The sequence below is a fragment of the Colobus angolensis genome, unplaced genomic scaffold (assembly GCF_000951035.1).
Source record: "Colobus angolensis palliatus isolate OR3802 unplaced genomic scaffold, Cang.pa_1.0 Scaffold359, whole genome shotgun sequence".
Lineage (NCBI taxonomy): Eukaryota > Metazoa > Chordata > Mammalia > Primates > Cercopithecidae > Colobus > Colobus angolensis.
In genome coordinates, this window is record NW_012116921.1 from 2626384 (window position 1) to 2641809 (window position 15426).

Below are 15426 nucleotides of genomic sequence, written 5' to 3' on the forward strand. Positions count from 1 at the left end.
TTGTCCGGCACTCACTAGTGAGATGACCCCAGTACCTCAGTTCAAAATGCAGAATTCACCGGTCTTCTGTGTCCTTCGCGCTGGGAGTTGGAGACTGGAGCTGTTCCTATTCGGCCATCTTGCTCCGCCCCCTATGTAACGTCACTTTTACTGGACAGAACAGACTTACTTATTCATACTTGGATATTTGGCAGATATCTTAATGAAAATGCTCAAAGCGACCTTGCTAATCAAAGACAAAAGCAAAAACTGACAGTGTCTGTTGCCAATAACAAAATTTGAGCTTTTGAGAAAAATCAAAGTTAGAGAAACTTGTATCCACTCTTCTGAGCCTGACAGCTTTTCAACACTTAAGACTTATCCAATGAGATTAATGGTGGTATTAACAAATGTGATGTTTTAATATTGTATGATGAAATGTGTCAACATTAGGAAGATCTGGATAACCCAGGGAACCAATGTTTTAAAATGTGCAATAAATTAGGTTAAAAAATCATGCATGAGTAAAAGATATATTCAAAGTATAAGACGAACCAATGGATTTAATGTGGCAGCATATAAAAATGTCGCAGATTCCACTTGCAACTAACCTTTAAGAAGTTATTACTTGTTGAGCTTTGCTATATTATGTTGAGGAATATTCACAATTACCTGAAAGCTATACAGTGAAATATTACCTCCTTTTCATAGTATACATACTTGTGAGAGGCCATATTTTCTTCACGTACATCAATTGAAAGAACGTATCAAGAGACTGAATCAGAGCCACATATGAGATTATAGTTATATTCTTTAATCCAGACTTTAAAGGGAATTGTAATAATAAACCAATGACACTGTTTTGTGTAAATTTTCTAAAATGCTTTTTAAGTAAAAAATGTTATTTGATAAACATGTGACAGGTTTATAATTGAATTTTTAATGATTAAAACAACATTTAAGAGGAGGAGGGGCAGAGCAAGATGGTCACATAGGTCTCTCCAGCAATCATTCCTCCACTGAAACGTCAATTTGAATAACTACTAACACACAAAAATATCACCTCAGGAAATCAGGTGAAAGATTACAGTACCAGTTCTAGCACAATAATAACAAAAGATACATTGAAGAGGGTAGGAAAAACAGTTTTACGTCATCTGCATCACCCCCCTCAATCCCAGGCAGCATAGTGTGGAGAGAACTGTCATCTGCTTGGGGGAAAAGAGGGAGTTGAGCACAGGACTTTGCCTGGACTCCACTATCAGGCCTACTACAGTAAAATCGAGCACTGGATAGAACCTCATGGCCCCAGACTTTAGGCTGTTATTTGACAGTTGAGCCTCTAGCCCCATGCTGCTGCCAAAGTAAGACCATGTGGCCCTAAGCTTCAAGCTTGCATGGTGGACTCAGTCCCTGGTCCCCACCATGGATGGATTATTAGTGGCCCAACCTTTGAACAGCACTTAATGACAGGGATGCCACAGTGGCCCTGAGCTTTAGGCATGCCTCAGTGCTGCACCAGTCACAGTGGTCCCAGGCTTTGGGACTATGCAAGGCAGTGTGCCCAGAATTTTTGTATAGGCTGATTGTTGATGGACTTTTCCAGACAAAGGCAACCTGCAAAGATTGGAATAAGTACCTACTTCCAGAGATGTTTATACATTGACACATAGTCACAAGAGTCAAGAACAATCAGGGTAATATGACATCATTAAAGAGATAAAATAATGTGCCAGTGACCAATCCTAAAGAAATGGAGATGTATGAACCACCTGAAGAATTCAAAATAATTATTTTAACGAAGCACAGCAAACTTCAAGAAAATACAGAGAAACAATTTAACAAAATGAGAAAAATGATGAGTGATCAGAATAAGAAATTTAATAGAAAGGTTGTAATAATTATAAAAAATCAAACCATTTTCAGAGATAAAAAATACAGTGGGTGAAATGAGAAATGAAATAGAGACCATCAACAGCAGAATTGATCAAGTAAGAGTCTGTAAACTTAAAGGTAGGTTATTTGAAAATATAGATAGAGGAGAAAAAAACAAAATGAAAAGGAATGAAGAAAGCTTATGGGATTTATGGAACAGCATCAAAAGAACAAATATTCAAGTTATAGGAGCTAAAGGAGACAAGAAATTAAAAGTAATAGATATCTTAAGTAAATAAATAGTAGCAAAAAACTTTTCAAACCTGGAGGATGATATAAATATCCAGGTAAAGCTGAGAGAAAAGTCCCCAGTCAGATTTAATCCAAAGAAGATTAACCCAAGACATATTAAAATCAAACTGTAAAATATCAAAGACAAAGAGAGGATTCTGAAAACAGGAAGATAAAAAAAGCAAATAACATATTAGAGAGTTTTAATATGACTAGCAGCAGACTTGTCAGCAGAAACTGTACAGGCCAAGAGAGAGTGGGATGAAATATTCAAAGTGCTGAAAGAAAAAACAAACAAACACATCCATTGCGAATATTATACCCAGTAAAGCTGTCCTTCAGAAATAAAGGATAGATAAAAATTTTCCTGGAAGAACAAAAGCTGAGGGAGTTCATTACAATTAGACCTGTCTTACAAGAATGCTAAAGCAAGTTTTTCAAGATGAAAGCAAAGGATGCTAATAAGTAATATAAAAATATCTGAAAGTATAAAACTCACTGGTAAAACTATATGGTAAAATTCAGAATACTCATACTATAATGATGGTGTGTAAATCACTTATATCTTCAATATGAAGTTTAAAAGACAAAACTACTAAAATGATAATAGCTATAATATTTTGTTAAAGGATATGCAACATGGAAAGATGTAAATTGTGGCATCAAAGATGCAAACTGTGGGGAGGAGTGGAGTAAAAATCTGGAGTGTTTTTTTTTTTTCTATCTAAGTGGAGCTGTTATTAACTTAATATAACCAGTTATAAATTTTCTTTTGTAAGCATCATGATTAACCACAAAACAAATACTGATAGTAGATACATAAAATATAAAAAGCAAGGAGTCAAAACATACCATTTTATATATAGATGTGTGTGTGTATATATATACACACATGTGTGTTTTACATGATAAATTACATATAATTTTCCATTTTAATTAAAAAAGAAACATTAAAATTTTTTCAGTTTTAATTTCCAACATTTTAAATATTCATAGATATAACCCACATAAATAACAGATCTTTGGGATTCTCAATAACTTTTAAGAGTCTAAAGGGGTCCTGAGACCAAACTGTTTGCGGACCATGGTGTTCAAATATTAACCAATCTCTTTTCTTCTTATTATCCTGTTTTGAATGTTGGATGATGGATGAAACTTTACATTTAATATATATATATTTTTACAGTATAGGATCTATTCTGTTAAAGATGGAAAAAATGGAAAATCTCTGCCATTTATGTTGTGTGACACCATGGGGCTAGATGGGGCAGAGGGAGCAGGACTGTGCATGGATGACATTCCCTACATCTTAAAAGGTTGTACACCAGACAGATATCAGGTAAGATTTCTTCAATATCCAAAACATTTCAAATCATTTTCTTCAGTATTTTTCATTGGATTTTTAACCTCATAAGGCAATTTCAACTGCCATAATGTGGTTTCAACATCAACCAACACTATTCTACTTTAAATGAATAAGAATTCATATAAAAAAAGTAGAGTGACTACTGTTCTTTTCTGTAACATTGAAAAATAAAACCAAAAGGCAGGATTCTATTTATTCACATTCTAGTAAAAGATCAAGGAGATAGTGTGCTTTTATCACTCTTTACAATAATGTAAACTAATAATAGTCACTTAATCCCTTGCACTTTTTGGGTTACATAGACAAAATATTGGAACAAGTAACCACTTTGTATTGAAATGTGATTTTATACTGTAAATGCTTAGATTTGACTACTAAATACCTAGATTCAAAATTTGGCTTTGCTACTAGCAGATGTGTACCCATAAGTAAGTTACACACTTCTCTCTCTTAGTTTTTTTTTTTTAGGTGTGCAATGTTGGTATTAATGGTGTCCATCTCATAGGGTGGCTAAGAAGATTAAATGAGATGATATAGTCTAAGTTCTCAAAAAAGCCAACAATGATTGTTACCTTTCTTTTAGGTGTTGGGTATCAGCCTCAATTTCTAAAGAAGACTCTCTTTTGCCTCCCAATTTTGCTGAATTGGAAACCTTACCTATGTATTCATTTATTCATTCAAAAACCATTTATTATAAACCATATTTGTGCCAAGCTCTAAGCCAGTTACTGAAAACACATAGTTCAATAACAACACAATCCTTATCCTCCAGGAGTTCATAATGCAGTCAGGGAAAAGGAGACACACAGATAAAGAGAGCGGGGATACAGCGAAGACATTGGAGAAATCAGGAGCATAACAACACCCTAATTTTTCACAGCAGGGAACCAGTCAATTCAGTCCAACATTGAAATATATAGCTTAGTAACTACATGTTTCCAAACTCTTGTTTCATAATCTATTTCCTTAATCTTAGAAAGATTATTGTCTTGTGGTAAGAAGATATTAACTTCAAAGTTGATATTTCTTTTATTTCACTTTAGTTTGTTTTTCTTCTATAAAATCAAAATAAATTACAGTCTTTTAATTTAAATAGCATTTGCAACATATTTTTCTTTGTTTTATTCTCTCTATCCAGTTCATTTAAGCATGCAAAATGCTTAGAGAGGAGTTTTAAGTTGTATTTAACAAATGTTAATGGTGTTTATTTCAGGATAGTAGGATTTGATGTTAGCTTTCCCAAAATATTCTTTATACTTTTCTGCAATATTACAATGGATGATTGTCATTTTTGCCACAGCAATAAAGCGTTTTTTTTTTCCTGCGAGAGAGATATAATGGCATTATGCTCACAGTGGGAAGGGAGTAAAGAGGTGGGTGCTACTAATTTGGAGAAAGAATTGCTGGGGAGGAGGGAGATAAGTAGTTACAGTATTAGAAGCATTAATTGTCTCTTTAAGGATTAAACAGAAACTCTCTGAATTCTGAATGTTACCTTATGTTTTTGTAACAGTTTAATCCCCGTAAACCAATTACACCTGAGCATTCTACTTTTATCACCTCTCCATCTCTGAAGGACAGGATTCACTGTGTGGCTTATGTCTTAGACATCAACTCTATTGACAATCTCTCCTCTAAAATGTTGGCAAAATTCAAGCAAGTTCACAAAGAAGTATTAAACTGTGGTGAGTCTCATCGTAGTTATCCAAAAAAATTTACTTTGATATAATTATAGATTTGCCAGAAGTTGCAAAGAGATTACAGAGATTTCCCATGTACCTTTCATCCAATTTCCCTGGAGTGGTGGCCGTCACAGGTAGAGATCATTCACAGGCATGACTGAAGAAAGACCCCAAATCCTAATTTTCAGTCTTTAAAGAATAGACTAGCCATCCTTTTTTTCTTTTTTCGTGTGCGATTTTCCTGAGGCGTTAGATAGGGAAGTCACCTCTTCACACTATGTGGCTGCACCAGGAAGACTGAATCCAGGAAATTGATTGCTAACGATATGTGTTTATAGTTCTATGTCATCTTATCACATGTGTAAGTTTATGTACCCATCTCTGCAATCAACTGTTACATCACTTCATAGATTTCCGCCATGGCACCCACTATTCCTTCACCATCCTTAACTCTTGGCAACCACTAATATTTTCTTCATTTCCATAATTTTGTCATTTTGTGAATGTTATACAAATGGAATCATGCAGTATGTCACCTTTTGAGACTGGATTTTTTGACTCAGCCTAATATCCTTTGACATCCATCCAAGATTTTGTATGTATTTATTGTTCATTAAAAAAAATTGTATAGTATTCCATGGTATAGATATCTCACAGTTTAACCATGCTCTATCAAAAAAAAAAATCCAGTTTTTAGCTACTGCAAATAAAACTTCTACGAATATTAGTGTTCAGGTTTTTTGTGGACATGTTTTTATTCCTCTGGGATAAGTCTCCAAAAATATGCTGGGTCATATAGTAACTGTATGTTTAACTTTGAAAGAGATCACCAAGCTACATTCTAGAGGGACTGGACCATTTTACAATCCCACCAGCAATACATGAGAGATCTGATTTTTCTGCATTCTTGGTAGTATTTGCTATTGTTGCTATTAGAAAATTGTTAACTATTCTAATAGATGTATACTGATATTTCATCAGGTTCTTAATTTGCATTGCTTAATGACTAATGACATTGAATATCTTCTCATGTGCTTATTTGGCTTCTGTATAGCTTGTTCAGTGAAATGTCTCCTCACGTCTTTTGACTATTTTCTGATTGGATTATTTGTGTTTTTTAGAACTTGAATTTTGAAAGATCTGTAAATCCTAAATATGAGTCAATTGTAAGATATATCATTTGCAAATAGTTTCTCTCAGTCTGTAGTTGTCTTACTATTATGACGATTTCTAGCCCTGCCATATCTCATCTCTCTTTTTGGAACTCTGGGACGTGAATTCTAGATATTTTGTTATAGTCTCACTGTATATTTATTTATTTATTTATTTTTATATCTATTTGCTCTTTATTTTTCAGAGTGGGTAATTTCTATTGTTATATCTTTAAATTCATTTGTTCATTACTTTGTCCTCTCCATTCTGCTTTTGAGCATATTTATTGTTTGTCCTATCTTGGGTATAATATTCTTTTAGTTCTAAAATTTCTATTTGATTCTTTTTCGTATCTTCTATTTCTTTGCTGAGACATTCCACTTCCTGCATTTGCTTCAAGCATGTTCCTACTTGGTTCTTAAGCATTTTTATGTTGGTTGCTTTAGAATCCTTGCCAAATAATTCTAACATCTTTGTCATCTAATTAGGGTCAGGATCTTCTGATTAGCTTTTCTCATTCAAGTTGAGAATTTCCTGGGTTTTGATGTGACAAATGATCTTTAATTGTGTCTTTGATATTTTAGGTATTTTATTCTGTGACTCTGGATCTTACATCTTGTGTTTTCACAGACATATTCTGATACTGGTAGGACGGAAAGTGCAGGTTTCCCATGAGGCCTTGTTTGACATCCCTAGAGAAAGGGCACTTTCTTTCTGCGCCCCATATAGGATCCCCTGACATCACAGGGGCTAGAAGCCTCCTTGCATCTAAGGTTAATGAAGGGTAAAGTTCTAGCTTCTCATTTGTTCTCCTCTGACACTGCCAGAGAGGGAGAAGAGCACCTCATTGCCGCTGATTTGGTGGAAGTCTAGGATCCCCAAGTAGCCTCCCTTGACACCATCAAGACAGACCTTGTTAGTGCAGGTATAAATGTGCTGGCTCCCTACATTTTTTTTTTTCTTGTCTGATACTACCTTGGCTAAGGACGAAGGTTGGGAAAGGGAAGGACCTATCCATGGATAGGGCTAAGTGATTTCTGTGGTGTTTGGCTCAGGTAGTGTGGCTATTTTCTGAAAGTTTTCTGTCTTGCTACACTGCCCTTTTTCTTATGCTTTGACTAGATGGAACAGGTTTTACTTTACTTTTTTTTTCTTGTTGCTGGCTCTAATTGACATTTTTCAGTTGTGAGTGTCTCTAAAAGCCAATCTGGGACATATGAAGTAAAAAGAAAACCTAGAGAACTCATCTGTGTATTGTTTCTTGGATCTCAAGGTTTCTGGCCAAATTGCATCCTCTGCACTTTTCAATCTTTATGTTTGATTTATGTATAATGTCCAGAGATTTTAGCCATATTTAGTGTAAAGGAGAGGGAAAAGTGTGTCTACTCCATTTGATTCAGAACTGGAAGTACTCTCACTGAAGTTTGAAAATATTTTCATATAAAGAATTGTTGGGGCATTTATACTCCAAAGCCTCATCGCTTACTTTATCAGTATAAAGATCACATATTTAGGTTTCGAAAAGTGCTATGCAGTTTAATGTATAGAGCATGGTCTTGGGTAAGTGAACCACGTTTTTAAATAGTAGTAAACTTTGACCTTGAGGAAGGTAACTTAATTTCACCGAACTTTAGTCTTCTGTTATAAAATGGGGATAAGTTTTGAATCTGAACTTAACAAACCATCTAACAAATGTCTGAGTAGTGAACATTAGATATATACAATGTAAATATATAAGCTTATATAATCACTTAATAGCTTTAAAATGACGGAGGGTTTGGGGTAAAAGAGAAATGCTAAGTTTTAAAATGAGTTTTCAAGGACGTATGGCAACACATTATGCTTGGCATGCTGGATGGCAATGCTTAATGCAACTAACTGTGCTGACTTAGGACCTCTAAAAGGACATTGTATTAATTTTGAAAGAGAAGAATTACATTATAACAGAGGTTGAAAAAAATTATAGGTATCAATTGAGAACTGCCCTCTACCAGAACCTAGGTATTAATTGGCCAGCTTTGCTAGTTATTCCTCTAAAACCTGAATGATGAGAAGGTAGTAAAAGAAATCATTTAGTAATGGAAAAAAGAAACACAAGATTTCAGTAGGAAGAAGGTACTAAAAGCTCTGTTAAAAGAGTTCTGAGAGTTTTCTTGACAGGTATTTGAAATTAATCTTATATTTTCCTCATAAGCAGTTGTTAGCATAGTAGAATTTTGATTCGTTTAGAAGTCAAGTGTGATTTACTAATTCAATTCCTGTGGTTTGGGGGAGAAGGGCATAGGTCCTTACTAGAACTGTGAAATCAGTACAGTTTGCTCTCATAAATGCTCATACACAACCCTCCTCACTCCCTCTTTTTCTTGTGGTTCTTTTTAGTCCCCAAAGTCCAGCAACCCCTTTTTTCCCCTTGGCCAATTTAAAACAAACTAGTTGAATGGAATAGTAGATAATTGCAATTTAGTATGAATTTAGTTGGATTGAAAAATGCTGTCTCATGTTGGAAAAAAAGACCAAAGATCATTTCTCTGCTAGAAAAGCTTCAGGCTCCATATTGAGATGTATTGGGTTTATTTCATTCTTCAGCTCTCAAAATCACATCACCCTATAGAGTTGCTTTCACACGTATTTAATAACTTGTTGACACATTGCTATTCATGATATAAAATAACTGATTTATCTATTTGATATAGGTGTAGCACATGTAGCCTTGCTTACTAAAGTGGATGATTGCAGTGAGGTTCTTCAAGACAACTTTTTAAACCTGAGTAGATCTATGACTTCTCAAAGGCAGGTAAAGAATGCTGATCATAACCAGATATTATTATGATAGTATCACAATCATACTTGTGTGTGGGTGTGTGTGTGTATGTCTGTATGTGTATATATGCTCACACAACGTATTTGCAGGGAAATGAAGAATGGAATCAATTGCTTGATTAATTCAAATTCATATCACACTTAAAACTGCAATGATCTGAATTTTTAGTATGTTCCCAAGATAACTTATTCAGCCATTGCTTTTTGGGTTTCTTTCTTAAATTGTATTTAAAATTGGTCAAATTTCAAATATTAAATACAAGACTTACATTTTTTAAATATACTTTCCACAGGTCATGAATGTCCATAAAATGCTAGGCATTCCTATTTCCAGTATTTTGATGGTTGGAAATAATGCTTCAGATTTGGAACTGGACCCCATGAATGATATTCTGATCCTCTCTGCACTGAGGCAGATGCTGCGGGCTGCAGATGATTTCTTAGAAGATTTGCCTCTTGAGGAAACTGGTAATCTGGTCCTTTTCTCCCCCTCTCTTAAATCACTGGTGCCTTTTGAAAAATCTTAAGTTATACATCAGTTATTAGATGACTGGGGCCCATCTGCATGCCCTAGTCCTGAAAGTTGCATTAGGATATGTGCTTAATTTCCACTCTTTTTTGTTTCATTTTCAGGTTCAATTGAGAGAGTGTTACAGCCCTGCATTTGATATAAGTTGCCTTGATTTTGACATTTGGCCCAGCCTGTACTGGTGTGCCTCAATGAGAGTCAATCTCTATTGACAGCCTCCTTCAGATTTTGCTTTTGTTCATTTTGCCTTCTGTCCTTGAAACAGTCATATCTCAAGTTCAAAGGCCAAACCTGAGAAGCAGTGGGCTAAGATAGGTCCTACCACAAACCACCCCTCCATATTTCTGTACCATTTACAATTCAGTTTTCAGTGACACCTTCTTAAACCACTCCAGGAAAAATGAGATATTTTCTTATTTATTCTTCTATAACACTCTATATAGGGCTATGTGAGTACTAATCACATTGAATAATAGTTATAAAATTATTGTGTAGACATCTGCTTTCTTAAATAGATTGTGAGTTCTTTGAGAAACAGTGTGGATTTTACTTATCTATGTATTCACAGAACTTAGCACAGTGCCTGGTAATGAGCAAGCATACTTACCATTACTTTTCCCTCCCACCCTCTCCAACATCACATTCACTTTAAATTTTTCTCTACATAGAAAGGAAAACTAGCCTGGGCAATATGATGAAACCCCATCTCCACTACAAAAAAAAAAAAAAAAGAACAAAACAAAACGCACAAAAATTAGCTGGGTATGATGGCACGTGCCTGTAGTCCCAGTTACTCAGGATGATTGATTTAGCCTTGGAGGTGGAGCCTACAGTGAGCTGAGATTGTGCCACTGCACTCTAGCCTGGGAGAAAGAGTAAGATCCTGACTCAAAAAAACAAAAGAAAACAAAACAAACAAACAAAAAGCAGAAAGGAAGACTGAAAGAGAATGAAAAGCTGGGGAGAGGAAATAAAAATAAAGAAGGAAGAGTGTTTCATTTATATCTGAATGAAAATATGAATTATTGTAAGTAATTGAATTAATAAAAACGAGCCAACATTTTTTAACAATTTACATTTTATTTCTATGAAAAAAATAAATATTCCTCTTCTAACAAACCCATGCCTTATTTTCATTAATTGAATTCCAAATCATCCTAGCCATGTGTCCTTCAATTTAGGTTACTGGTGCAAATCAGTAAGAAGGTTCTTATACTCATGCTCCAAATAATTCTGAAGTCCTCTTAGTAGCTGTGAAAGCTAGTACTATTAAGAAAGAAAAACAAAATTCCCAAAAGATAGCTTTCATGTTTTTTCTTCCTTAAAGACTTCTTAATTCTTTTCTCCAAACTCTTAGTCTTCTTCAAAATAATATGCTTTGGTTCAATAGTTATCCACATTCTGACAGTCTAATTTAGCTTTAATAAGAATTATACTCATCTTTTGGGTAGTCATAGATATTAAGAAAGCAAGAGTTTCTTATGTCCAGTTATGGAATATTTTCTAAAGCCAATCTGCAAGTGAAGTTGTGCTCAAGTGAATGAATGTTCAGGAGACACAATTCAGTGGAAGAGATTAACTCTTTAAAAAAGACCTAGGAATAGGAGAACCATGGAAATTGAGGAGTAGGCCTACAAGTAGATATTGGGAACAAAATTAGAGAGACAACCAGAAAAAGTCATTTTAGGCTCATCAGTGTTGTGCCTGTTGCAGAGTAACATACCAATACACCAAAACAGCAGGTGTTGCAGTAGAGAAAGAGTTTAATAATTGAATGGCAGCAAATTGAGGAAGGTTGAGGAAACCTCAAATCCACCTCCCTGCTGGGTGTCAGTTTAGGGTTTTTAAGAGAAAGGCAGGTAAGAGGGTGGAGGTCTGGAGCTGCTGATTGGTTGGGGTATAGGGAATGAAATGAAACATACAGAGATGAAAACTGGAATTTTTTTTTTTTTTTGCTGAGGCAGTTCCTTGGAGAGGGTCATCAGACTGACTAGTGTCAGCAGACCCATGGGATTCCAGGATCTGGAAAAAGTTTTAGATAGAAACTTGATGTTTCTTAATGTTACATATGTTATCTTATAGAAATAACTAAGGGAAGTTAATGCCTTGTGACCACGTCTATGTGACTTTTAGGCAGAAAGAAACTATAAGGAAAGGAGCTAACAGTTATGCTGTAAGTAGCAGTAAGGAATTGGCTTAAAGGGCAAGCTGGTTAGTACTTAGCTGTACTTTTATTCAAAGTCTACATTTTATTTAGTGGTTAATGTTTGCTGTTCATTAGGATGGTTTCACAGTTACCATACAAATGTGGAAGCAATGGGTCCAAAAAGTAGGGCATGATTTTCTCCATTTAATCCAGGGAAAAACCAAGTCTTGGCCATTGTTGGTTGGGAGACTGAAGGTGATTGAAGGCTCACCATCATCCTTACCAACTTTTGGACCATAATTCACCCATCTCTTTGGTGGAGCCTGAAAAAAATCTGAGCAGAATGTAAGACTTTTTTATTTTGTTTAAAGGGGCAACAGAGTGTGCCCTTATGAAGGAGATGGAGACCCTGCAAGGAAGAGAAGGAGTAAAGGAGAGATCAAGAGAGAGAAATAATGAGGAACATCTAATTTGACCCAACATCCTTTAGAAGCATAAATGTTGACACTAAGTTCTCCTTTTTGTGCTAAAATGGACAGTATTAGCAAAATGATTGTCAGGCCTCTGAGCCAAAGCTAAGCCATAATATCCCCTGTGACCTGCATATACACATCCAGATGGCTGGTTCCTGACTTAACTGATGACATTCTACCACAAAAGAAGTGAAAATGGCCTGTTCCTGCCTTAACTGATGACATCACCTTGTGAAATTCCTTTTCCTGGATCATCCTGGCTCAAAAGCTCCCCCACTGAGCACCTTGTGACCCATCCCACCCCTGCCTGCCAGAGAACAACCCCCTTTGACTGTAATTTTCCTTTACCTACCCAAATCCTATAAAATGGCCCCACCCCTATCTCCCTTTGCTGACTCTCTTTTTGGACTCAGCCCGCCTGTACCCATGTGATTAAAAAGATTTATTGCTCACACAAAGCCTGTTTGGTGGTCTCTTCACACAGACGCGCATAACTATGATACCACAGTTTCTTTTCTTTCTTTTTTTTTTTACAGGCACCTGCCACCTCGCCCGGTTAGTTTTTTGTGTTTTTAGTAGAGATGGGGTTTCACTGTGTTAGCCAGGATGGTCTCGATCTCCTGACCTCGTGATCCGCCCGCCTCGGCCTCCCAAAGTGCCGGGATTACAGGCGTGAGCCACCGCGTCCGGCCAGATACCACAATTTCTTATCCTCTGGCTCTATATTGCTTTGGAAACACTTAAACATCAAATGGAGTTAAATACATATTTGAAATTTAGGTTAGGAAATATTGGTGAGGAGGCCTCAAAAAGGGGGAAACATCTTTTGTCTGGGAGGATATTTTCCATTTTGTGGATTTCCCTGATCTTTCTCTACCAACCTGAGTGGTAGTGGGAATTACCGTTTTGCTACATTTTAGAGGTCATCCAGGATTTTTGAAACTTTACATACTTTACAGTTAAGCAAGCTGTACAGCTCAGTCAAAGACAGTGCTAAGGAGTATAGCAGATGAACTATAAATGTGTTGGGAGGTAGAATATCATCCTAAAGTGAGAGTGATGTAGTGGAGACAGTTGAAATGGCAGTGCTAGAGACTTTGTGGTGTGCATGGATAGGTTAGGTTGTTGCATTAGAAGTGACTCTTTCCAATAGGAATTTGTAGCTTTGTGCAAACTCACCCACTATCTACCTCAATAAAATATTGAGAAAAGAAAAATAGAGCAGTTTGAGTTCTGTGAGATATGCAGGCCCAGAGAGACATAAGTATGGTCCTTTAGTCTTGCTTCCTGTGTGCCACAGTGCCCCTCCACAACCATAGCTGGGGGCAATTGTTTAATGTCATTTTGTTCCTGACTAGCTGCCTTGCCCGTTATCTTCATGTTCTTGGAATTTGATTCAGAGAGCAATTTATAGCCAATTGATAGCTTATGCTGTTTTAATGTAAATTCATGGTAAATAACTTAGGAACTGCCTCTTCTTTTTCTTTGAAAACCTACTTGTAACTGTTGCTAATAAGAATGCATATTGTTCAGGGCAACTTGACTCCATGCAGTTGGGTTGTAACTCTCATGCTTGGCCCAAATAACCTCTCTACTTATATCAGTTTTTCCTACACTTCTTCCTTTCAGGTCAAGAATATCAAGAGGAGTTACTGTTCTGGGTAATGTGTAAACCTGTGTTTTGTTTAGAAAGATAAATTTAAAGACTATCACATTGCTTTCTCATAAAACAAGACAGGTCCACAATTAATTTACTTTGACACAAATTGATAGGGGAAGCTGAGTAAGCCCTGTATGCTTAATGATCAGCTGATGGATAATTATCTTTTAGCAACATAATTCAATCTAATGCTAAGGTACCCACAAGATGGCAAGGCTGATCAAAGTCTTCAGGGGGTCCTGCAACCAAAAGCCATGGAAATTTGGAAGCCCTCAAATCCCATTCTTAATCAGATGAGTTTATGGACCAATTTGTGGAGGACAGTAGACTAAATAGATCTAATTTTTGCCATCAATGTAAGGAAGATAAAAACCTGCATACCAGTTGTAAACCCTCATAAAATATTTCTCTGATGTTGGAGAAAATGCAGGCCACTTGGGCCAGTGAGATCACAGATGTAGAAATACAGTCAATTTTCAGTTGCACCCTCCCACAATCCCACTTCCTTCCTCAACACAATTCAAGCAAATAGACTCAAACTGTTTCAGGCTCCAAGACAGGAAGTGCAGTGTAAGCAAAATTGCAAAAATTGAGGGTATGGGGTAGAGGTGGGGAGGTCAAGTAACAAGCTGTGCTAAACAATTATGTGTAAATATATTTTTTCATTTTTAAAAATTGATTTCTTTTGCACATTCCATGACAATACCTGACAGATTTTTTAAATAAATGCAAAGAAACATATGTTCAAGCCACTGAGCTCATTTGTCTTCTGTTTTGATAAAGTGATAAAGAAGGAATTAGCATGTGAATGAATTGCTACAATTTAAATAAGCATACAAAGATAAATTCATTTATGGTGCTTTGAGTGTATGAGACCCCCTTCTACCAGAGAGATGATCAGTGTTAGATTTATAGAGAAGGGATTATCAAATTCCCATGGCCAAGAAGGTCAGAGAGAGAGAGAGAAAAAAAAAAGTGATTCATGTGCATGATAGAACTGTAGACATTTCAAATGGACACTGTATTAGTCCATGCTCATGCTGCTATGAAGAACTGCCCAAGACTGGGTAATTTATAAAGGAAAGAGTTTTAATTTGACTCAAAGTTCCACAGAGCTGGGAGGCCTCAGGAAACTCACAATCATGGTGGAAAGGGAAGCAAACATCTTCTTCATGTGGTGTCAGGAGAGAAAAAGGAGTGCCTTTCAAAGAGGGAAGCCCCTTATAAAACCATCAGATCTCATGAGAATTAACTCACTATGATAAGAACAGGATTGGGGGAAACTGTCCCCATGATTCAATTATTTCTACGTGGTCCCTCCTACAACAAATGGGGATTATGGGAACTAAAATTAAAGATGAGATTTAGGTGGGGACACAGTCAAACCATATCATTTCACCCCTGACCCTTTGCCAAATCTCATGTCCTCACATGTCAAAACACAGTCACACCT

The 15426-nt window shown here is 36.1% G+C and overlaps 1 protein-coding gene across 2 annotated transcripts in view; it reads left to right on the plus strand.

Annotated features, from left to right (window-relative positions):
- IFI44L (interferon-induced protein 44-like) overlaps window positions 1-10813 on the plus strand; it is a 28816-nt gene extending 18003 nt beyond the window's left edge. For both annotated transcript variants that reach the window (XM_011953177.1, XM_011953176.1), the window contains 5 exons: window positions 3332-3484; window positions 5025-5196; window positions 9039-9139; window positions 9459-9633; window positions 9799-10813. In XM_011953177.1, the coding sequence (XP_011808567.1) occupies window positions 3332-3484; window positions 5025-5196; window positions 9039-9139; window positions 9459-9633; window positions 9799-9833 (636 nt within the window). In that variant the 3' untranslated portion in view covers window positions 9834-10813. The remainder of the gene's footprint in view (window positions 1-3331; window positions 3485-5024; window positions 5197-9038; window positions 9140-9458; window positions 9634-9798) is intronic.
- The last annotated feature ends 4613 nt before the right edge of the window (window positions 10814-15426 follow it).